Source organism: Argiope bruennichi, chromosome 2 (assembly GCF_947563725.1).
Source record: "Argiope bruennichi chromosome 2, qqArgBrue1.1, whole genome shotgun sequence".
Lineage (NCBI taxonomy): Eukaryota > Metazoa > Arthropoda > Arachnida > Araneae > Araneidae > Argiope > Argiope bruennichi.
This window is the reverse complement of record NC_079152.1, coordinates 34,401,726-34,427,390: the sequence shown is the minus strand read 5'-3', so window position 1 is coordinate 34,427,390 and position 25,665 is coordinate 34,401,726. Positions and strand designations below refer to the sequence as shown.

General features: G+C 28.4%; 2 protein-coding genes across 2 annotated transcripts; one reads left to right on the top strand and one right to left on the bottom strand.

The window, feature by feature from the left end:
- The first annotated feature begins 556 nt into the window (after positions 1-556).
- Positions 557-4,666, top strand: LOC129962161 (glycine receptor subunit alpha-3-like). The gene is made up of 5 exons (XM_056075899.1): positions 557-636; positions 722-880; positions 2,773-3,098; positions 3,801-3,899; positions 4,643-4,666. The coding sequence occupies exons 1-5, from the start codon at positions 579-581 to the stop codon at positions 4,664-4,666; spliced, it is 666 nt and encodes a 221-aa protein (XP_055931874.1). The 5' UTR covers positions 557-578.
- Positions 4,667-6,285: 1,619 nt separating this feature from the next.
- Positions 6,286-23,343, bottom strand: LOC129960668 (phytanoyl-CoA dioxygenase domain-containing protein 1-like). Its single transcript, XM_056074226.1, has 11 exons — positions 23,209-23,343; positions 21,474-21,620; positions 20,209-20,284; positions 19,569-19,616; positions 16,760-16,815; positions 15,106-15,168; positions 13,542-13,563; positions 11,787-11,912; positions 11,570-11,686; positions 7,814-7,937; positions 6,286-6,679 (listed from the first exon to the last, which is right to left on the bottom strand). Exons 1-11 carry the CDS (start codon positions 23,227-23,229, stop codon positions 6,631-6,633), a joined length of 849 nt encoding a protein of 282 aa, XP_055930201.1. The 5' UTR covers positions 23,230-23,343; the 3' UTR covers positions 6,286-6,630.
- Between the last annotated feature and the right edge of the window lie 2,322 nt (positions 23,344-25,665).

Below are 25,665 nucleotides of genomic sequence, written 5' to 3'. Positions count from 1 at the left end.
TAATTTTTAATTAAATAATATTCTAATATTTTTTTTAAAATTACTCGTATGTTCTCATTCTTGCCACTTGCCACTAATATATATATATATATATATATATATATATATATATATATATATATATGCACACACAAGAAAGTAAAAGATATAACGGCTTAGATAAAAAATGTAGCTGTATATATTAAAGCTAAGCATATTGTTAAAGATCTGAAATCTACCACTTATACTAACCTACCTCTTCACAAAAAGAAATCTTCAAGTTTCAAAACTGGTGTATCCATATTTATTGATCTATAGCTTATTAAAATTCTTAGAAGCAAAAGTAAAATTTTGTTTTCAAAAATATTTAATTAAAACATATTTAAGCAATGGTTTATGATATTTGTACCACAGAATTTCAAAATAAGGATTTATCCATATTTGAAGCTCTCCAAAAAAAAAGCATTCAACAAACTTCATTTGCCAATTTAAGAGAAAATTATTAAAGTTTACGCTTTTATTATTAAAATTAAATTTTCTTATTTTCCGTTCAAACATATTTTTCCACTTTCAGATACAATCTAGTTATTGGTTGCCAAATGATTTTTTATTATTATCCAATGGACACTCAAGAATGCTTCTTGAAGATAGCTCTTTGTGAGTATACGCATCTATTCCTAAAGCCTTTGAACGAATGAATAAAAATTGCTTTAATTCATACGTTTCTGTTTATTTTTTTAAGTGTCAAATCCTGACGACAGAGCTATTCTTCATTGGGCAGAGGAAGCCGAACCTCCCTTCCAAAAAACAGAAAGTATTGTGTTTACAAATGATATTCAACCTCTGAAATATCAGCTTTTACCGCCAAGGGCGTACACGACGAAGGAAATATGGACATCAGGTGCGATATTTTTCATCTTAATCTTAATGTTTCTTATCGATGCAATCTTAAATGTTTTAATAATTATTTTTAAACGTGCTGAGAAAGAAAAAATATTTTATATCTATAAGATTTTTTAAAAAAAATATCTCCATGCATTTGTATATAAATTATAGTACTTTCTCATGAGGATGATGATGTCGTGTCCGCGTTAGCACGGAAAGGGGGTGTAGTAGCTTCTGAGGGTAAAGACCCTTGAGCACCCGAGGGCAGAAGTCTGACTTCTAACTCATGTGAAGATGACACACACACATTCGCTTGTACAACCCCTTTTTACAGGGGGGCATATCCACACACCTCGTAGATAGAACATGGATGAAGAACAACCATGCCCGAACCGTGATTCGAACCTGGGGAAGATGCGCTACGTCTATGCCAGGACGCCGGCATTACTTTCTCATATTCTCGCAAAAAAAAAAAAAAAAAAAAAAAAAAAAAAAGAGGACAGATTTGTAATCATGAAACTTTCAAAGAATTTATTGTCTCTCAGTATGTTTATGCATGTTAATGTATGTGATCATGATAAATTAAAAGCACTATAAGTCAGGTAGATAAAATAATAGTAAATGGCTGTTAAACCTACTTTGTAAATATGTTTAATTTTGAATTATATCTGTTCAAAAGTAATGAGTCTCCCTATTATTTTCATCATAGAAAAATGTACACAATAGCTCAAAATCATAGTTCCATAGATAAAGGAAACTGATTAAGCTATTTTGACAACAAAATTGTAAATATTTATCAGCATACTCGATGAAAAAGCTACATCCAAATTTATTATCAAGCAAATCATTATATAATGAAATTGCAAATTGTTTAAAACAATACAAAACAATAGACAGAAGAAAATATATATGTTATGATAAATGTGATTAATCTTTCGATTATGTATAATTACAAATTAACTTATAGGTGATTATGAATATTACTATACATAATCTGGTGATTATGAATATTACTATACATAATCTGGTGATTATGTATAATTACAAATTAACTTATAGGTGATTATGAATATTACTATACATAATCTGGTGATTATGTATAATTACAAATTAACTTATAGGTGATTATGAATATTACTATACATAATCTGGTGATTATGTATAATTACAAATTAACTTATAGGTGATTATGAATATTACTATACATAATCTGGTGATTATGTATAATTACAAATTAACTTATAGGTGATTATGAATATTACTATACATAATCTGGCGATTATGTATAATTACAAGTTAACTTATAGGTGACTATGAATAATCACTGGTAATTATACATAATCACCAGTTTATTACATTTACCTTAACCTATGCACTGAAGGGCTTTACATATATATTAGATCAAATATTAATTAGATAAATAATTAATTATACATAATTATGCATCAGAAATGATACCATTAGATAGTATTTCAATAGGATTGAGGCAACGTAGGTCTTGTTGCTGATCTCTTCCTGCGCTCACAACTGTATTGGTTTCCTGAAGATCTTGGTGTGATGAAATCGGGTGGGGTTGGGATGTTCGGTTTGCCGGACCTCTCACTTGTGCTTTGGGGGAGAGGGGTGTTAGCTTCGCGAAACTTATCATTTGCCCATATGGCTTGGGTATGATGGGCAGGCTCTGCTTTTCTACTTTTATGGACATACATTGAAATATTAAAATGCTACAAATCTATGAATGTTTACAAATATTTATTAATTTAACTATGTTCGTTTTCGATCCTTTTGATAGCTGCAAAAAATGCTTCCGTTTTTTTTTTTTTTTTTTTTTTTTTTTAATATTTGCGGTATCAAAAATATGGACGTATGACAAAGACGTGCGATTACAATTTTTTTAATCCCTTTTAGGGAATTACACTTATCTCTATGCCAATTTTACATTCATACGAAGAATAAGCTCCAGTCTCCTCAATGTGTATGTTCCCAGCACCTTGGTTGTTTTCCTTTCCTGGATTTCATTCTGGCTGGATGTGGGGGCTGTTCCTGCCCGAATTACCTTGGGCGTCACTTCCTTGCTCACTTTGGCCACTCAGGTGGTTCAGGCAAGAGGAGGCCTCCCCACCATAAGCTACATGACGGCCATGGACATCTGGCTCTTTGTGTGTCTCCTAACAGTTTTTAGTTCGTTACTGGAATATGCTTTCACATATCAGATGTATTTTGTCAATAGAAAGGTAAGTACAGTATATGTGGTATTTTTAAATAAAATTGCTGAATTAAAACAGTACAAATTCCATTTTTTCTATGAATCTGTTCAATATAATGGCAGATTTTCAACTAGGCAGCCTCAGCAATTGCCTGGAGTGTTTGGTTTCTGGTGTGGGTACAGACAGTTCGATATAAAAATTTGTAAATGTATTTGATAAAATAATTTCATTTCTAATAAATATTAGTTTTTAGAATTATAATATATTAGAATAATAAAACTTTATCAAGTTTGGTTTAGTTTAGTTACATTAACATCCTGCTTTAAAAGCAACACTAGGGCTATTTTTGAGATGAACTTTGTCTCTCTCTCTCTCTCTCTCTCTCTCTCTATATATATATATATATATATATATATATATATATATATATATATATATATATATATATATATATATATATATATATACAAGAATTCTTCATTTAAAGTTATAATATATTTATTGCATTGTATGAATTACGCTTCATTAGAAATTGTGCTTGAATTTTTTTGTTTGTGTGATGCGGAATTTAAAAATTTGAACTTTGAATAATCATGTGTTACTTATATATAGATACGAGAGTGTGTCACTTGGAAAAAGCGAGAATATGAGGAAAAAAATCTGATTGATATATTAATAATAATTACATTGTTAAAATATGTTAAAAATATATTCTTATTTACATTTTAGCGTCTGATTCCAGAGAAGCATGATAGGGATATATTACAGTTTGAAAGATTCGACCGCATGAAAGATGACATGAGATTGCGGCAAACATCCAAAGTTCTGGTAACACAATCTAGACTTTCTAATCCATCAAGAACAAATGTGGAAATTAAAAAAGGAACTAAAAACTGCAATGGCATCTTCTGTTCAAGTGAATTCAACCTTGATTCTTATTGCCGAAAGTTATTCCCTTTGATTTTTGGAATCTTTGCCATAACTTATTGGAGTTACTATCTATGGTTGAAATAAAAACAACTAATCTGAAAATGCTCAATTTTAATTCAGATTTCACAGAAAAGTAATTTGTATTGAAAGGATTAATTTCATTCCTATTATATAAAAAATTCAATGATATGGAAAAAGAAGATTTAAGTTATAAATACAACCACTTGATTTTGCTCCCGTACCGCTGATCAACCGTAATTGTTTTCATAAATTCTATTTTATGGCAAAAGTAATGCATTATTGATTAATATTTTTTAAAATAATGCTTGTTTTAATAATTGTTTTGATTAGGTTATAGAAGCAAAAAGTAATTCTTTAAATCTACTGTATATGAGTTACATTATTTATATAGAAAAATGGGTTTAATGATATTTTTTAAAGAATGTTAAGCCTATTTTTATATGTAATAGCCTTTTTATGAGATTTTGTGTTACTGAAAATTAGAAATTCCTAAAGCTTTCTGTTGAAGTACATTAATTAAAACTGAGTGACAAAACTCTTCTTGCAAAACCTTTACACTTGTAACATCAGGCACTTCAATTCTTATGGTGTACTCATTTAATATGCAAATTTATTTGTAGCATATGGTTGCTAAACTTTATTGAAGATCACTTCCTTGCACAGTGGAATATTTTATAAATTGTGGGGGAAATATGGCTGAAAGAAGAGGAAAGATCCGCTTTGTCGAATATCAGTTGTGTAAAATAAGTTATCGTTGCTTTTCTTGATTACACAATAATTTATTTAATAGTGAAGATTGTGGTCTGGATGAAATGACTTGAAGACACATCTTGTCTTTTATGTGGTTTATTGGTAACATCAACAACAAACGACACATGTATACGCCATAGTGTAGCAGGCCTAGATAACTACACATAAAATTTCTCGGAAGAGAGCGAGAGCCGAGATCACACTCCTCCTAGTACAGGAGTCTCGCTTCTACCGGGGAAAAAATATACTAAACAACAATAGGGTGACCACGTGATACATGATTGGCAGCTAGCTTCGCCCAGGGCGATCACGTGGTTAACTGAATTCTTAAAAAGTTGAGCTATTTGGATTATGTATGCATTATTCTGATTGTTGGCATAAAGTGTCACTTTTTCTTCTTTTACTTTTTATTACAGATAAATAATTTTTTGCTTAGTAAAAAAAATCATATTTCTCATTTTAGGGTTCATAGTACCGTTTCAAGATATTAGACCATTTTTTTAAATGCTCTCTTTTAAAAATTTAGAAGTTATAATCCTTGCTTTCTTCATGATTTTAATTTTTTTTCTCTTATTGCATTAAATGTCTTAGCAAATAACAAATAAAACTGAACAGTAATTTTATATCATTTTTAAAAAACAAAATTTGATATACATCATTTAATATTTTGTTAAATGTTTGTGTCTTCTTATATGACGTAATATATTTCTCATTTCCAGATAGTAATACCTTTGACCAAATTTTTAATCGGTGAATTGAAAGACTAGTTAAAGTAAACAAAAGCAAATCAGTTTTGCATAGAAACATACACACTTGAGTCTTATTTATATGCCTTGATGGTTTAAAACGAAGAATGAACTAATGAATTGATCAGTCAATGAAGATATGTAACGCTTCCTAATTTTTTACCTCGACGAGGGTTTGGATATTTGGATATTGGGTTTGGATATTATTTTTGTACACCTCGGCTACACGAATTGACCTCAGAGTTATCGATCAGTATTCTTGTTAGATTCGAAAACAAAAACAAACCAATTATTGAATATCCATTAAAAAGGAAGAATTGAACCTGCTATTTTCTGAATCTTTATTATCTTATATTCTCAGTGATGTTTCTGTTTACTATAATTTAACTCTGCTTATTACGATGACATAATGTTGCAAATCAATGTAATAACAGGGAAAAAAAACCAAAACAGGAAAGGGGGTGGGTGTGGTGATCAGTGCTTTTTGCAGGTTTTTATTGAATCCATGCATATCGAAAATGACTGCTGATTGATTATTGGTTGAAGGGAAAAAAAAGGTTCATTTCTTTTTTCGTGAAACATTCTAATGATGGGTTGCAGGATGAATGTTATGACATTTTGCACCAGCTTGATGTAAAGAAAAATGACGATGATGATGAGGGTGACTTTTCAGCATTTAGGAAGTGTTATTGTGACAGACAGACCAACAAAAAGACATTTTTATTCGTACAATATAAGGGAGAACCAGATCTGAAGGAAGACAGTCATTTGCTGCTCTCATTGTTGTATTTATTTTGTTTATGATAAGAACAAAAGTAATACAAAAAATTGTCAAGTACCTGCATGTGTCTTTTTTTATAAAATTACAAATGCAAAAAAACATCAACTATTTAACATCCTCGCTTACATAACAAAGGTGAAAGCAGATTTTAGATACAATTAAAAATCCCATAAAGCATTAAAAATTTAATCAGTATTTTTTTTCTGCAATACAAATCGAATAACTGAAGCACAGGAATGTTCACATATTCACCACATTCAGATTTTTCGTGATGGTTGATTATGGCTTCCACCAAACCAAAATATTGGGCCCAAGAACGAGGCTTTTCCCTCTAATTTGAATATAGTGATGGGTAGGGCAGTTTTTCAGTTGGTTGAGTCCTGAAAAAAAAGCAAAATTTTAAACAATACATTCTGCTGAACAAATGTAAGATCTAATCTATTTATATAACTTTAATTCTCCACCACTTTCTAAATAAATATAATATATTACGATATATATAAACTAGTCCTTAATGAATGCTGTTAATACTTTTTGGTTTACATTTAAGAATGAATAATAGTAACAAAATGAGTTTCTTTGTGTGAAACTACATGAGAAATAAAATAGAATTATTTATTTCCCGTATCAGTCTTTTAATAAAATTACTAAAAGACTAATTATTAAAAGACTCGTATTAGTCTTTTAAAAAAGACACCTATTTATTATAAAAAGACAAATATTTTAAATTAATTAACTATAATTAAACTTCACGAGAACAGTATTTCAAGAGATGTATTCATGACATGAAATAAAATAGCATCTACCTGAAGGAGTTTTCACGTCATTTTTTATTGATTTTAAATATTGGTAGTAGGAATCTTCATAAAAAATGTTTTTAGCATTCCTGTATTGTTAAGATACCAGATTTCCAGGTGATACTAAATTAAATTTGCTGATAAAAATGATGATGTTTCTGTTTTAATATAAATTATTCAATGATGTTATAGATAATTTTTGATAACTTATATTAAACAATTTTTTGAAAACATACTGAGCTTTTGAACATTCGAGAAAAATAACATGGTTTCATTAAGTCGAATTAGATGTCAATTATCACTTCAATTTTTCAAGAAGAAATATTTACACAATAGAGGTTGAAGAAATGAAATAAAAATAAATATCACCATTGTTTTAATAACTAATTTGTAACTTTGATTACTAATTAAAATTCACTATCATACACACACAAAATTTTTGATTCATGAGAAAACGTTTTAAGGAATTACAATTTTTGATGCAATAATTAATTTGTAATTTCTTATTTTAAGTAAAATTTATTACAATTCATTTTATTCTAAACTTAACATCAATAAAAAGAATTGTCTTTTCAATATTACCCAACGTGCCTGTAATAAAAGTTTTCTAAAGAAACTTTATATTAAATAACTTTAGACTTCTCAGAACAAAAGGATAATTATTGTTTGATATGTATGATAATGATGAAGAAGGATCATCACCAAGGATATTCATACCAATTCAAGGGACTCCACTCGGCATCCTTTTCCACCATGTGATAAGTGTACACAGTTCTTGCAACTTGTGTCGTATTACGTCCACTTTTGTGAATCACAGATCCGTGAATCACAACACAGTCACCTGCAATTATCAAATTCTTACATTATGGTAATAAATTAAATTGTATGGTAATAAAGAAAATTTAAAAGCAATGATAGTCCACTGAAACTTTATACATATTTAATAAAAGTTATATGAACTGCAAATGAATATTTAGCTGAATTAATAAGCGAAAACTACTACTTAGAACTTTAACGATCTCCCTTCAATGACCTTTGCGTAACCTAAAGGTCATCAAATTAAAAATTTATCACAATGCCATAATTCGCTGCTCTATATTACCTACATTTTATATTCATTAATGTTACTCGATTTTTATCTCCATTTATAGAGTCAAAATGCCCCCTTTCGGTTTGTATTGGGTGAAGGTGAATTTTATTTTTATAAAGAAAAAATAATTAATGGCAAAGCACGTAACATAAAATCCTAATACAAAAATTCGTAAACAGATAAATAAATGATTAAAAAATTAAAACACACGCAGAAAACAATAATAAAATAAGAGTTGCAAAGGAGAATTGCAAGACAGAAATAAATAAGCTGGAAGATTATTGGGTTGCTGGATTTGAACGTCAATATGCATGATAGAAACGAATAAAGGGGAAGAATACTGGGTTGCTGTATTTAAATGTCAATATGCATGACAGAAATAAATAAATAGAATAAATCTGACAAATAAATGACTAAAAAATTAAAATACACGCAGAAAACACCAATAAAATAAGAGTTGCAAAGGAGAATTGCAAGACAGAACTAAATAAGCTGGAAGAATATTGGGTTGCTGGATTTGAACGTCAATATGCATGATAGAAACGAATAAAGGGGAAGAATACTGGGTTGCTGTATTTAAATGTCAATAAGCATGACAGAAATAAATAAATAGAATAAATCTGACAAATAAATGACTAAAAAATTAAAATACACGCAGAAAACACCAATAAAATAAGAGTTGCAAAGGAGAATTGCAAGACAGAAATAAATAAGCTGGAAGAATATTGGGTTGCTGGATTTGAACGTCAATATGCATGATAGAAACGAATAAAGGGGAAGAATACTGGGTTGCTGTATTTAAATGTCAATATGCAGAAATAAATAAATAGAATAAATCAGATAAATAAATGACTAAAAAATTAAAATACACGCAGAAAACACCAATAAAATAAGAGTTGCAAAGGAGAATTGCAAGACAGAACTAAATAAGCTGGAAGAATATTGGGTTGCTGGATTTGAACGTCAATATGCATGATAGAAACGAATAAAGGGGAAGAATACTGGGTTGCTGTATTTAAATGTCAATAAGCATGACAGAAATAAATAAATAGAATAAATCTGACAAATAAATGACTAAAAAATTAAAATACACGCAGAAAACACCAATAAAATAAGAGTTGCAAAGGAGAATTGCAAGACAGAACTAAATAAGCTGGAAGAATATTGGGTTGCTGGATTTGAACGTCAATATGCATGATAGAAACGAATAAAGGGGAAAAATACTGGGTTGCTGTATTTGAAAGTCAATATGCAGAAATAAATAAATAGAATAAATCAGATAAATAAATGACTAAAAAATTAAAACACACGCAGAAAACAATAATAAAATAAGAGTTGCAAAGGAGAATTGCAAGACAGAAATAAATAAGCTGGAAGAATATTGGGTTGCTGGATTTGAACGTCAATATGCATGACAGAAATAAATAAATAGAATAAATCTGACAAATAAATGACTAAAAAATTAAAACACACCCAGAAAATTACAATAAAATAAGTGTTGCAAAGTAGAATTGCAAGATATGAATAAATAAGTGGAAGAATATTGGGTTGCCGTATTTGAACGTCAATATGCATGACAGAAATAAATAAGGTGGAAGAATATTAGCATTTGAACGCTCAATTCAAAAGGATTCGTATTCACTGATTTTCCTCTAGAAGAAAATTGCTCTCATCACACAAAAAAAGCATATTAAAAGTCGAATTTCGGACTTGATAAGTTACTTGAAAAGTTGTTTTATAGTCAATGTAGTTTGTTTTCTATGGTAGGAGTTTAGAAATACTAGTAGACTGTTAGTGATCATTTTATAGCATAGTGTATTGCTCCTCCTTTTCCAACACAGAAGAAGTATTCATTTGTTCGGAGATTAAAGCGTAAGAGACGTGAAAAATGGAAAATAAACATAACTTTTTTCCTTTTTCATTTTAACATTCATCTGCCAAAAGATTTTATGGAAATAATTATAGTAACTTAAAATCCATCTAAATTATTTATAATATAACATTTATCAAAATGTTAGATCTAGATAGTTGAATTCCTAATGCATTAAATTTTAAAGTAATTTTAAAAGTAAAAAATGAATTATTTAACAAGTTATTGTCATTAATTTTCAAAATAAATTATGTTTTTATTATAAATTCTTTGTCATTCTATTCACAATTAGATTTAGTTTTTAAATTCTTAGACATTTTTTATTTCAGGAAAATTTTCACTCCTTGATGATGCATAGTCTCAAACATCATTTTAATTTTTTATGAAGTATATTTGAACTGCTGGATATTAGTTTAGAAAATATATTGTTTTTTTAAGAAAATTATATTTGAAAAATTTATGATTATAAGTCGCATGATTATTTCTAAGAATCTTATTCTTTAAAGTCCTCTCGTGAACAAGTCACTAATACTTTGGAACTGCTAATGGTTGTGATTTGACTTTGGTTGCTTTCCACAGAGAATGATTTTCAGAGTTATAATCGTTTAATTTTTTTTCCACGACAGAATGTAACAAGCTATGGTTTTTGAAAATGATTCCACCCATTCAAAAGCTTCAAATAATCAAAAACTAATTATGAAAATGATATAACTAAAAGGATACATAAAATTATGACACATCTTTTCTTAACTTCTTTGTTGTAACTTAACTAGCGTCATCTGAAGCTCTTTTTTTGGAGTTTCTCATTGCATAAACTAACATCGAAACTAAATTAGTAATACTTAAAAAAACGAATCATTCTAAAGAAATTGAATTAATAAACCGTTGTTTTTTTTGTACAATTAGTGACGAAACGAAAAGAAAACGAAATAAGACATATTTGTAAATATTGACACTTTTATATACACATAGGCTGAATTGATTGTTTTGTTGTTTCTTATGGCACGTGCCATGGACAAGCCCGCTGTTATAAGACAGAGATTTTAAGCCGGTGGGGGAGCGTCTCTTGTTCTTATAGTAGCGCCATCTAGGGCCAGGAGAACGACTTAGCTATACACACGTCACAACCCTTTTTATAGAGCGGACTTCATTCACTCATCCACATATCGTAATTTAGACCTGAATCGGAGAACGATCACTCCTGATCCAGTACCCCGAGTGATATTACTCTCGATATGGATAGCTTTGTGACCACGAGAGATTTATACGCGAGTCAGCCACGAGGAACGCGGGGAATCTTCGGCCGACGGGGTTCGAGCTCTCAACCTAAGGGACGCGAACTAAAGCTCTACCAACCAGGCTTTCGCGGCCTGTCTGGATTGCCCACTGAATAAATCTTTATTATAGTTTAATAAGAATGATATCATTACTAGATTTTAGTACTACGAAGTGAAATAATTATAATAAATAACAAATTTTATAGAATCTTGGAGGGATGTCAAATATCAATCACCTTTTTTGGCCGGAACAGGAACATATTCTTCATCTGAGTATTCTGGCAATTTCCCTTGCATTACCAATCTTGGACCTTCTCCTTCGTTTCGAACAAACCTTTGGTGAACAGGATCCCCTATAAAGAATAAAATTAAAATATATTTCAAATTTTCAAATGGTTTTTAATAAGAGCATAACACTTTTACACAAAATGGCTTGGAATCACAGTATAATACCTTCATGAGATCCGGGAACATACCACAGGCACCCATTTTCCAAAGTGGCATCTTCCAAGGGGAACCACAGGCCAATGCAGGTAGGAGGTTCGGAATATAGGAATGTCGAGTCTTGATGAGGGCGAACTAAATAAAAACAGAATTCAATATCATAAAAAAATATCCCCTTTTTTATACATTTTCATTTAACTTGATTCATTTCATGCCTTCAAAAATGAAATTTTGTGTTCTGACCTTTTACTCATTTTTTGATATGCTATAGATTTGAACCATTTAATCGATTTATTTAAATAGAATTCGATTCCATACAACTTTTTTTATTTTGTAGTGAATTTGAGAAAAATATATTTAATTTCCTAATATTCATTATAATGAGCTATAAATTAAACATTAATTTTAATTAGATTTTTATATATCCCTTAACAAACTGTAAAAGCCTTAATTTTCGAAATTAATTTTTAAAATATAAAATTAGTAAAATTATTCTATTTAGTTCTCAAATATGCTTCTTTGAAAAATTTGTTAACAAATTTGTTCAAATAAGAAGAAATTAAAAAAAAAAGGGGGGGGGGGGTAAACGAATGAAATTATTTCAAAATTACACAAATACATAGCTAAACTGGTATAGTCAGGTAAGTAATGTCTTATTTTTCGATTTTGCATAATTTATGGCGTTATAAGGAAGTACTGTATAGCTTTAATTTAAATGTTTTTCGTAAGGATTTGATTGGATGTTGGATTTTTATGGCTCAAGAGCCAAAACTGGCTATGCTGATCCAAAACAAATGGTATGTGTATATTGCCATATGATTGTTAAACAAAAGTAAACTTAAATGGAGCAGAGATCCCTGGGAACCTCGAAATTGGGACACCCGTACTCACCCATAGTAGGTGAGCCCCTAAGGGGTTTTTTCATAAGGTATTCGCTTATAGAAACACTTTATATAAAACTGAGAATAAGGAATCTCTGTAAAAGTACTATTCCAATATAAATTGTTTTCTTAAACTCTCTTATTCAAAGATACTAAATGAACATTTTTTCAATAACATTATTGTTATTTTAAATGTAAAGATCTTAATATATATTTCCACACTTTTTGAATTTCATAAGTCAAATTATTATGTAATGCTCAATTAATCTTTGATTTGGATTTAAAATATAACAGTATTTGTCACAACAGTCACTTCTAACCACAATAGTTTTTCAGGCTAAAGTTTCATATAATTCTCAATACTTTAATAATTCTCTAATTGTACAATACAGAAATATCTGTTTTATAACAGTAATTGAAAAAAAGGTTCAAATTATTATTACCTGTACATATTTTCCTCTTATTTTTAAGACTCAATTATTACTTTTGTTAAAATATTTCTAAATATTTCTAAAATATTTCTATTCTGTTATGGAGAGGAAAGCTCTAATTAAGGATTAATTTCCTATTAATAACCATTAAACATATTTAACAGCACTCAAAGGATTAGGATTTTTCAAGCAATTAATGGCTATGTCATTACTATTATAATAGAGACCAGCCATGTTCCTTCGAACACGCATTCAAAAAAAATTGTCAAATAATATTATGTATAAGAAAAACTTGAGGAGGCTATTCAAAGATATGAAAGAAATAATGATATTTATTTTAAAAATGAAGGTCTTAGTAAAGATAAAGCTGATAATACTAAAAGTAATATTATAATAGAATTATAAAAATAAACATTAATAATTAAACTACAAATTCTTGTGATTACTCTTACCTATTTCTCCTATTTTCGGTTTCTGAAAAATAAAGAAAATGAATATTTAGTTTAAAATCTAGATTTAAAATCAAGTGATAGAAATACCCCAAATTACTGAAAATAAATAAGAAATCAAGAAATAGGGTGATTGGGTAGATTGATAGGGTAATCAAGGGATGAGTAGCATAGGTACCTAACTACAAATCAGTAGTTTTCAAGAAAAAAAACCAATGATTTTTTTCATGATTATGAGAGAAATATCGGCATATTTTTTCCGAAAACTATAAATAATTATTTAATATAGTACCAAGAAATTGATTGCAAACTGGTGCGTTGTGAATCCAACTTATTGACATTGCCAATATATTGTCCTGTTTTGTAAATCCTTGATTACAGTATGCAACTTATTTAATATGACAAACCATCTAACCATCTTCGGCATTTAATAGTTGTTTTATAAAAGAAGACAAATGACTATTCAAAATTTTCATATAAATCGCAAACCTTTGCATAAAAAAGATTTTGTAAGTCCTTGCTTTATAAACGAACGTTTATATAACTAACTCTAGGAAACTCATGAAATAAAGCCAAAAAATAGGATTATCAAAGAGAAAAAATATTACATTGATACATAAGGGACTAAGTTTTTTCATTTCTCAAAATTTAAACCCCATCTCTTGACAAAATTCTTTCAATTTTAACAAAATTTCGGTTGCCTTATCTGTATTGCCTATTGATATTAAATAGGGTGCAAGAGAATATCTGTTGAGAACGGATTTAAAATAATTTAATACTAAAATTCAAATTATCGTCTTAACTCTAAGCAAATGTCGGAAGTCAGCCATCTAACTCTCCGACCCACCACGAAGGCACACGGATTTAAACCATAAAAACTGAATGACAGGACCGCCACAACAGCAACATTGGCGGGAACTGTGGTTGTGTCCTAAGGGCCGTCACCGGCCACGGTACAACCCTCCCCGAAGGAAGTACGTCCCGTCATCGATGGGAGGAGTCAGATACCCCACCTATTAGTGTACTCCCCAGGGTGGAGATATCCAACCACCATGCCGGAAGCATCTCATCCTCATTTCGAGGTGCCCACCCGGGGGGTTAAGCAAGCAAATGTGGAAAAAAGAACTGTAATTTTGAGGGAAAAAAGTAAGATATACGTTTAAACCTCATTGTATCTGAGAAAGTAATTAAGGAAGTAATTTCAGCAATTAAATAAGTTGTTATGTTGTTTGTCTGTTTTATTTTAAAATGATGCTTCAAAAATTCAGGAAAATAGATGGGCTTTTTCTAGATCATGAAAATATAATTACAGATCTGTATCGGAATTTCGACCAAGTTTATCAACTTCAAAATATTTTTTTTTAGCTAAAAACATAATAGTTTCATTATAGAAATGTGAAATAGCAAGAACTAAAATAGTTATAAAAATAATAAATAATTCATTGATTTTATCATTGTAAAATCAATATATTTTTTATTTCCCTTTTGTCAACAGCGAGAATCGGGTTTAATTTAACTTTAACATTTGAAGAAATCCAGATTAGCATACTTTAATAAGCGTACTTACTTTAAAGATCAACATACTTTGAACTACTACTGGGTCCTTGTACTGAAGTGTTTGCATCAAGTCCTGCAATATTAGTTAGAGTAAATCTATGAATGAGGAATGATAAAATAATTGAAGTATACAAATTATATTTTCTAAAATACGAAAAATTTAGTTGGAGACATTAAAAAAACATATTTTAGAGTAGGCATCTTTTTGGGAACTGTAGGGTCTTTAGTCGCTTTTTATTTCATACTAGCCGCCTTTGGCGACCAGCCGGTTCGCCAATCTTAATGTTCGTTAAAATTTTAATAATTAAATATTTTATGCAATTTCTACTTGAATAGCTTCTTCATCAAAATATTTTAAAACTTCAAATTTTGATAGTCATATAATTCATTCATAATATTATAAAGGCCTTCAGTCATAACGTAATATGCATCTCTCTCATTTTCTGTTAGCACCCGTAGAATTTATGCTTTAAATTAAAGTGGAAAGAATTTATCTTCAATTAATATAATAATATTTTTTACTGAAACAAAGCATTTTTTTATAATCTGATTACTGAAAATAGAGTCACTCAGCGTTTAAACTTTATGGGCACTAAAGAATATTTTTTTAAATTTATGTAATATCTCAAGAGTTGGTCAACAAAATTTTCTTAGATTCATTATGAGCAGATCGATTCATTAACAATGTTTAAATTTAAATGCATCAAACACTAAGAAAATAAAACGAATCGTTTAAAATAAACGGTTGAAAACAGGTTTTAAAAAAACTACTTAAAAAACGTTGTACTTAAAACTATAAGCATATACATGTTGTCATGACAACAATCAGAACAGAATGCGCATGCGTGAATTTTCTTCGCCGGTTACGTAACGCAAATACGTGATTTTTTCTACGCCAGTTGGGGTAACGCTATGTGGATTAGAAATTTTTAATTTCCTTTATTCTGTTTTATTTTAATTCAAAAGTACTTCAGAATGAATCTGAAAGATTGATTCATTAACAATGTTTAATTTTAAATGCATCAAACATTAAGAAAATAAGCAGAACCGATTGAAATAATCCGCCGAAAAATTTTAACCCTAGCCTCATTACTGTTGGGAGAAAAAAACAACGGAAGCCTTTCTCGTTTGGCGCTGGGGATAATGGAAGATTTTTTTGGCGGAAAAGTTGGCGGTGGGGAAAATGGAAGATTCTTTTGGCGGGAAAGTTAGTTTTTAATTAATAATTAAAATTCTAATTAAAATTTCCAAAAAAGGGACCCCAGGTGCACATTCCCGACCTCTAAGGTATACATGTACCAAATTTGATAGCTGTATGTCAAATGACCTGGCCTGTAGAGCGCCAACACACACACACACACACACACACACACACACACACACACACACACACACACACACACACACATTGAGCTTTATTATAAGTATAGATTAATTACAAGAAGAACTTATCAATAAAATAAATTTAATTAATTAACAAAAAAAGACCATATGTACTATACTTACGCAAACCCACTACGAAAAAAAAACACTTGAGACCATAAGTACTATTTTTATTCAAATAAGAAAATATTTGATTGCGAAAAATATTCAGTTTTATGTTATGCCATTTTTCAAAATAAAAAATTCTCAAAAAAAAAAAAAAAAACTCTTTAAAAACTTACTTTTATTTTTTGGCTGAAAGTGTGTTTCTTAAAAATGGGATGCCACCAATGCAATGCTATAAAGAAAATAAATAAATAAATAAGAAATTTTTCAGGAACATTCAGCCACAGGAACATCAGGAACACAGCAAAACCACAATGAATTTGCTATTATTATATTGTAACTGTGCTTTAGACGAGAATTCAGAATGGCGTACTGAAGGAGATCTATTGTTTTTTATACAATTTTATATTGAAAGTATGTATTCAGTTGTCGTACCTAGGAGGAGGTACTATTAAAATGAGTAGAATTTTAAGAATATAATATCTTGGTTGATAGTGGATAAACTTTTTAATGAATAACAAAACTTATTCAACCAAGTTTCGTATCAGATTTGCATTAAATTTTTAGCTATAATCAGCATGTTTTAAGCAATCTCATGAACAAAAATTTACGTGACGTGGATTAAATTGATTGTGTGAGTGTATTTAATAAGAGCGGCACCAGTTCAATATTATCTTTTTCTTTTAACTCTCTGTTTCATCGAGATTTATCCTCTTGTCACGAATGTATGCGTTCCATTCTGCTGGAAATACCAAATTATTACGTAGTATCTCTTAATTCCGTATCATATCGCATTCCTGACGAAGTTGAAACAAATATCGCCGGCCACAGTACTCTCAAAGAAGGAAGGTTCAATCTATCTGAGTAACAATACTACATTTTTAAATCCTGATGAGCTGACGTGTGTAAATCATTGACAAACGAGGATTATCTAGTTCTAAGTCATTGTAATTATGATGATTTAATACCATTATTTAAATAAAAATTATCTGTTACTAATAGGAAAAGTGATTCCTTTTATATCATATTTTTCCAGACTTATTTTCATATAATTTTATTTCAATTATTGCTGAAAATTTTAGTTCCACATGCTTTTTTTTCCTATTTTTTTTTTCAAAAGGAGTTTGCAAAAAATGGAATAAAGTTATTATAAACTAATGATATATTATGAATCGAAACTTAATATTCTAAATAAAATTGTAATGAAATTCTTGCATTGAACAATAAAATTGTTTGGATGTAAATGTTTAATTTTATTATATTTTGTATAAAGTTATTAACTCTATATAAAAATATTTAAAATGTATATATTCATCTATTTTTTTCGAATTTTTTCTAAAAAATGGAACGAATTATATGTGAACTTCGACCATGAATGAACTCACATTTTGTAGTGATTCAATCACGAATATATTTAGGGGACCAATTAGAAACTGGTAATTGGAAAGTTATAGACCTGCCCCCTTTCTTTACAAAGCTGATTAAAATTTGTAACATCAGTAGCTTTGTTTTCTGCCCAAATTAGTTATCGTTATTAGTATTAGCCTTATCGCAAACGTAACGGTATATAATTAAGAAGATATAAAATAATTATCAAAAAATTCCAAACTATTCCGTATATTTTCTGCCTCCAATATACATAATTTTCAATCAAATAATACAAAACATAGAATATCTGACAATATGCCATGAAAACTTCAAGTTAAACTGAAATAAATGCATTGAGTATTCTACGAAGTGCAAGGATTTGTAATAATTAAATTTTAAATAGGCACATGCAAAACGCAGCATTATTTTTTTTTTCTTTCATAATTCTGAAGCTGATGTGACGAATTTTTAAAATTTCTCTGCTTATTATAAGCAAAAAAAGAGAAAAATTCGAGATATTTTAATAAAACTTTTAACTATTTGTTTATTTTTGTTTCTATTGAGTGTACTTGCCAATTTTACGATTATATCGAGATCACCAGGCTTCATTATATATACAGATCCCAAGATCGCTAAGCTCCATCGATCTATCTACACATACACATACCGGTTTTAGAAGATTGACTTTATATTATCAATTTCTATAGGCAAATCATATCGATTATACATCTGGAAATGGTTAAGCTTATTTTCGTGTCCTTTAAGCTTTATTTGACATCCATCTCTGGATTTTTTTTTTTTTTTTTTGCATCTTCTCTCATTTGTGAGAATATAATTTCTGCGAGTATTATCCAAAGCGATTTTAATAATATTTTACAGCTTCAATAATTATCAAAACGTTGAATGATAGTATATGATTTACCAGTGATCAGTTCAATTTCAATAAAGTAGTTTGAAATGTTTGTGTAATTTGTTTATATTCGACTGTTGCCATTCGACAATGTGTGATTTCTGTGTTTTGTATATTAGCTATACACACATATTTTGATGAGTTTAGCATAATTATTTTTCTTCTGCAATTTTCTTAAACATCTTAGACAGAATCTTCTTGTGAAGCATGAAATTATGCATGCCCTTTACATTGTCAAAAATGGCCGAAATCGAAAGGTAATTCGGTGAACCTCTTTGAAAAAGTCCCCTTCCCTCCCAAAAATTGTGAATTTGAAAATATCCGGATACTTTAAAACAGAGCGCTTTCAGTATCGATAATAAACATTCAATTTGATTTACAAATAATCGGCAGCCAGAAAAATATGCTAATAAATTTAGAAAAAAAATGGAATATTCAGAAAAAATTGGCATATTTTAAATTGGTTATAGGTAAATATTATTACGGTAATTCGTCTAAACTCTCTGGAAAAATTGGAAAAAAATGTGTAAATTCGAAAATATCCGGATATTTTTAATCAGAGAGCTTTCAGTATCGACAATAAACATTCTATTCGACTTACAAATAATCAGCAGTCAGAAAAATCTGCATATAAATTTAGAAGAAAATTGAATATTGCGAAAAAAAAATCGGCATTTTAGATTGATTTATAAGCAATGCTTCCTTACCATAACCAACTTTATTGAGAGCTTGCTTTTTATCCATTGTAAGATTGCCTAGAAAAAATAAAAATATATTTTAAAAATTTCTAATTCAATTACAGAAAAATTAATGGCTTATCTCTTACTCTAGTTTTCTAACTCTGCTCTCCTGTGTGGTTTATTTTTCCATAGTTATTATTATTTTTTTGAATAATATCTATAATTTAATTACTTTTTGATAAAATTATTTACTTCCAACATCTTTGAATTAAGAGGGAAAATGTTTTAATATGTGAATAGCAATAAAATTTTATTGTTATTGCCTATGCACTATGAATATTAATGCATAATTAAAATAATAAATATAATAATAATATAATTATTAATTATATTTAAGATTTACTTTCTGAATTATTCATATTGCATTCGATATATACTTATTTTCACAGATTTATTGAAAGTTGATGCCAAAATTAAAATAGTATACTAAACAGCATTTCATAAAAAAAAAAAAAAAAAAAAAAAAACACTTTTGTGCTTTGACAATCAGAAAATAATAGAAACATATCATTTCATAAAATTTTCTAGTAAATACTTGATTTTAACATGTTAATGAAATTAAGTAAAACATTTTCTAGAAGTATACGAAGGGGTAAATGACTTTTACCTAAAGCGTCAAAAGCGTCATTTTCAAAGAAGTACTTGATTTTGTCTGCCGAGTTGATAAAATAATCGTCGGCTTCCTAGTAGAAGAAATAATGAAATCATTTATCAAAATCATAATTTGAATAAATGTACTAATAATCAATAAGTTTTATTTCAATTAGAGTTTACTTTTTAGTCTTCAATTTAAGATTTATTCAATTAAATTAATCGACTAATTGATAAATGAGTTATGAAAATACCACAATCGTTTATTATTAATTGATATGTATAAAAATTAAAAATTCTAGCGTAACAAGAAGGGATATAAAAATCTATTATAAAATTCACTCTTAAACATGAAGCATGTGAAATTAAAAGAAACAAAAATTTGTAACAATTAACATTTTTTAAGTCGATGAAAAATAATAAATGTATTAATATATTTAAATTGTTTCTATTTCTTGTCAATACGCTACGTTCTATTAATTTCATCATGACTCTGAAACTCAAAATTGAGTATAACTATTTGATTTCTAAACTCCAAAATTCAACGAGGACAATCTTTTTTTCTATATTGCGTTTTTAAAAATTCGAATTTAAAATAGTTTTTTATAATGTTTATTTCATTTTAAAAGAACAAATTTATAAATCCCCAATTCTTCACAAGGTCGAAATGAAATATTAACTACGTTAGCAGTTAAAAATTTGTCTTATTCGTCCATGGTAAATATTGTTTTTAGAACTCATTAGAGTTTGAATCATAGTGTGTTATATTCTCATGGTGCTCATTGAAAATGTCTGAAAATTGAGACTCTTTGAAGATAAGCTACAAATTTACAAAGAATCAAGTCTAAGTTTAAGTTATATATTAATAAAGTATAAGTTGTTTTTTAAGATCTAAATTTTGCTTTATAAAACAAGAAATCTTCAGTTTAATTGGTTGTTCAATTGAACATATTGTAATTTTTTATTCATCATGAAGATTACGTCATAATGGGTAAATCTGCTACTTTCCAATGAACATAGAGCGCTATGGAAAAGGTGCCTAATTTAAATCAAATATTTAAGAGTTAGCTGTCTTACAGAAGACCATTTAATGATCACAGACAGAACGACTACTATTAAAGGTAATTCGATCAATCAGTTTTTCAAAATTTTATACCCAAACCCCCATATACCTTTCCAGCTTCAAGCTTCTCTGCCAAGCCATACCTTAAATACCAGCCCACTCTAGCAGTAATAACAGAAGTTCATATGATAGATTGATGAAAGCAGTCGTATTTTTACCGTTTGGGCTCCAGTTCTGTACACGGAGAAGACATAACTGTTATCGTCTGCTATGTTTTCCACAACGTCCAACAGTCCCTTTTTCAGTTCTTCCACTTCTTCTGGGGTGAGGAAGTTTTCGATCTTCAGACATCCTTCTTTCTGGTACTAGAAATTGAAAAGCACGAGCAGTTATATAGTCATCTGAACAATTTTTTTGACAAAAAATTTAACTCCTAACATACTTATACTAAAATTTTATACATTCTCCTGCAGAAGTTTGGAAAGAGGTACTAGTTCAGATGTTCTCTTTTCCGGTTTTAAAATTATAAGATGCACTTTAATTAAGCTTCCCAATGTTTCAAAATTGGAAATAATATAATCTAATATTATCTCTCACTTTGAGATGCCAATATCTATGACCTTAAAAGTCACCTTCTTTCATCTGTCTCTTCTGTATTATTTTCTTCTTATTTTTACTCTTGTTTAAAAGCCGTGTAATTGGACAGAGCAGAAGACGATATTTAAATTAATATATTGAAATGACGACGAAATAATTTTTATTTGGAAGTTAGGGATGAAAACTTGTGGGAAAATATCAATATTTTTCTTACTTTTTTTATTGCTTATAAGTTTCGAACACTTTTCATCTAGAAAACATGCATAGTGTTATTACTTGTAATTGAAATGACTTGGAAAGTATTATATATATTAATTTATATTCATGTGTAACATCACCGGAAACACAGATAGAAATACTAAATTAATTGTATGAGACTGCTGAGGACATAAATATGAGCAAATAAGAAGCTCAGTAAAATTCAATTTAATTTTTTATCAACATTTGTATTTTATGTAATAATTATATTATAATCGCTCTTAACTTAGAAAATATTGAAAAGCCATTCTATTATAAAACAAGAATTCTTGAAAAATGATTATTGCTACCATCATATTTGAACCTATTACTATCAAAGCCATTTGTTTTATGAATGCCATTGTAAAACCATAACTTCTATAGTATATTGTGATAAATATTTGTAATATTTGCGTTAATAGTTTTTAAAAACTAATTTCAAAAAAATGAAAACTTAAGAAAAAATGTCTTTTATTGCATCTTTGATTTATAGAATAAAGTATTTTAATAATGTAATATTTAGCCAAAAATAAAAAAATCTTAAGAATTGATTTTTTAAAAAAATAAATTTTAATTAAAATATATTGAAATCAATGTCTTGAATTATTTTTAATACATTCTCTACGTTGTTTTAGACATTTTTAAAATCAAGGTTATTTAAAAGGTTTACAATTACTATTACAAAAAAAGCTATGGAGATTGAATTTGCTTTATATAATAATCATCCTTTAAATATTACAATTTTTTTTCTCAAACAACTTGTTTTAAATGATTAGTTGTAAAATATTTGGTTTAAAATATACCAGTCGTATTTGTTAAAACGATTTAAATTTTAACAGAATTTTATTAAACAAAACATTTTGTACCACAAATTTTAAAAAATTCTAAAAATATACCAATCCAAAAGCAAATATATAGATAGGTACGCCTATATCTACTCTTTATATTTTAATAATGTAATGAAGAATTTATACAATTACTTATTTAATACAAGCACATATTATTTTTTTAATTGCAGAATCTACCCTGAACTAATCATATCGGCCCTCCTAACTAGTTTACTTGCTTTAAAAAATCAAATCAAATCATTCATTAAATTTTAAATTTTAGGATTTTTACCTTTTCATAAATATTGTCCATTTTCTTTACGCAAGGTCCTGTGAGAACTGTCTTGATTCTCTAGGGCGAAAAACAGATGTCAAATTACTTCAGTATCAAATGCTGTTTTTTTTATGCGTGTGCCTTATCTCTTTAAGTAAGGATTACGTGTCTGATTAAAGGTGAACGGTTTGATTGAAGTCAGCTGAATACGATATCTCCATCCTCAATAGCAAACTGCTTTTCTTACCATATAGTTACTCACATTATTGATATTTTGTTTGGATTAACATTTATATGTATCAGTTATGTATTAACACTGGGTTTACCATGAGTTGGCATATACCTATTACTACCAAATTGGTCATAATGACCCTTTTCGGTGTTTAATTAGAAAAAAAAATATATAAATTGACCTATCTATTATAAAATTAAAGTAGATAAAACTTTTATATTTTCAATATATTTATTGAGGAGTGGTGTGATGAAAAGGCAGTTCGTCTGTGTTTGTTTTCTAATCTAGATCTTCAAGACTATCGATTCTTCTACCATCATCTTCTACCGAAACATTGACTCACACGTCTTCTTACTAATAATCTATAATAGCTTTTATTTGAGTGAATTTCGGCTGCATCTTGATTCTTATATACATACATTTTACTAATACATACTTATTTCTATATTTATACTTATGTCTATGTACGACCCTATCAAGCTGTTACATATTTAAAAATGTATGTATTCTCAACAATATTTATTCGAATGGTCATATTGACCCCTTTGGTAAAAGTAGGTATACTATATACATTCCACCGAAACTAAAAAAAGAAAATGATAATATTTGCGATTATATATCTTATAAATGTAAGAAAAAATTAATTAAAATATTCTCAAAAAATAAGAAAATAATTTTCTTGACGAAAATTAACTAAAAAGTTTCTTAGCGGGGTCAAAATAATCCTTTGGTCAACTTAGTGTTAAAGACGCGTAATTTAATCTAACACGTTAACCCTTACAACATAATTATATAAATTTTTTTTTGAGAATTAAAGAAAATCATCGTTTAATACAGCCTTTTAGAAAATGGATATGCTCGAGAATGGTTTGATATTGTGGAAAAATTGTCATATATCTCGGCTTCATACAATACAATTTTATTCTAATCTGTTCTGACAAATCTCAAAATCATTATGTAACATGGTATTCCAGAACAAAATTTTAGTCTCATGTGGTCTATGCTTTAAGCATAATCATTATACAATACGGCTGCCTAGAAAATGGTTTTATTCTAAAAGGCAGAGAGTTAAGGAAAATTATTATACAATCCTATACTATAAAATATAATTTTACTTATATAAAATGTAGTTATAAAATTAAGGTTTAAAATATAATTTAGAAATGGCGCATTGGGGAAAATCATCATACAATTCCGTACCCCAGAGTTATCGAAACATTCCGGCAATAAACAAATTTTAGAATTATTAATTTAATTAATATCAATATAATTATATATTAGTTATAATTATTTAAACTAAACAAAGTTTAGTTTATCGCCACCTAAAAATTAAAAAAAAAAACCGTGTTAAAGTAAAGAAAAGAGTTTTCGATATAAAAAAAAAGATTCGAAAATAAAAGTAAAGAAAAGAGTTTTCGATATAAAAAAGAAGATTCGAAAATAAAAGTAAAGAAAAAAGTTTTCGATATAAAAAAGAAGATTCGAGAATAAAAGATATACAGTTCTCCTCACGATACCTTAAAATATGATGCATTAAAAAGGCAGAAAAATTAGGAAAAAGTTTAGAAAAACAATGACAAATTTCTGACAAGAACTTTAAAAAACAAAACGCCAAAATGAATAACGATAAATCAAGCTTGAAAGAAATGACTTTGTTATTAATCTAATTTTATTTCAGTGATGATAAAACAGGTGAAGTAAAATAAATACGTTTTACAATAGGAGAAGAAAGACATAGACTTATTTGAACAATTAGAATTATTTTTCGAAACTGAGATTTATTTTCACTGAAAATAACAGGAATTTAAAGGAAAAGCTTTTTAAATATTTTCCACGATAATTATAATATTTATAATAAAATTTATTAAAGGAGTAAAGTCAAAATCATGCAATCTCATAAGTAGATATTTCAATAAAAAAAATCCAAAAAGGGAAGCAAATTGAAAATTTATGAGATATGCATTTATAAAGAAAATTTAAATGCTTAACATTTCTTGCCAAAGAGAAAGCATTATCGGATAATAGTGCTTAAATGGGATTGCATAGAAAAAAGTTATTTAACACAAATCAATGTAGTGTTGTAAAATTATCTGGATTTAAGGTGTTCTTCCTTACTGGTAAAACATGAGAGACTAATACCTATTTCTGGTTTAGTAATTTTTTTCATATAGCAAGACTTGCCTTGGTATTAAAAGTATTTGATTAATTTTTTATAATTTTTTTAACTATTAAATTGACAAAAA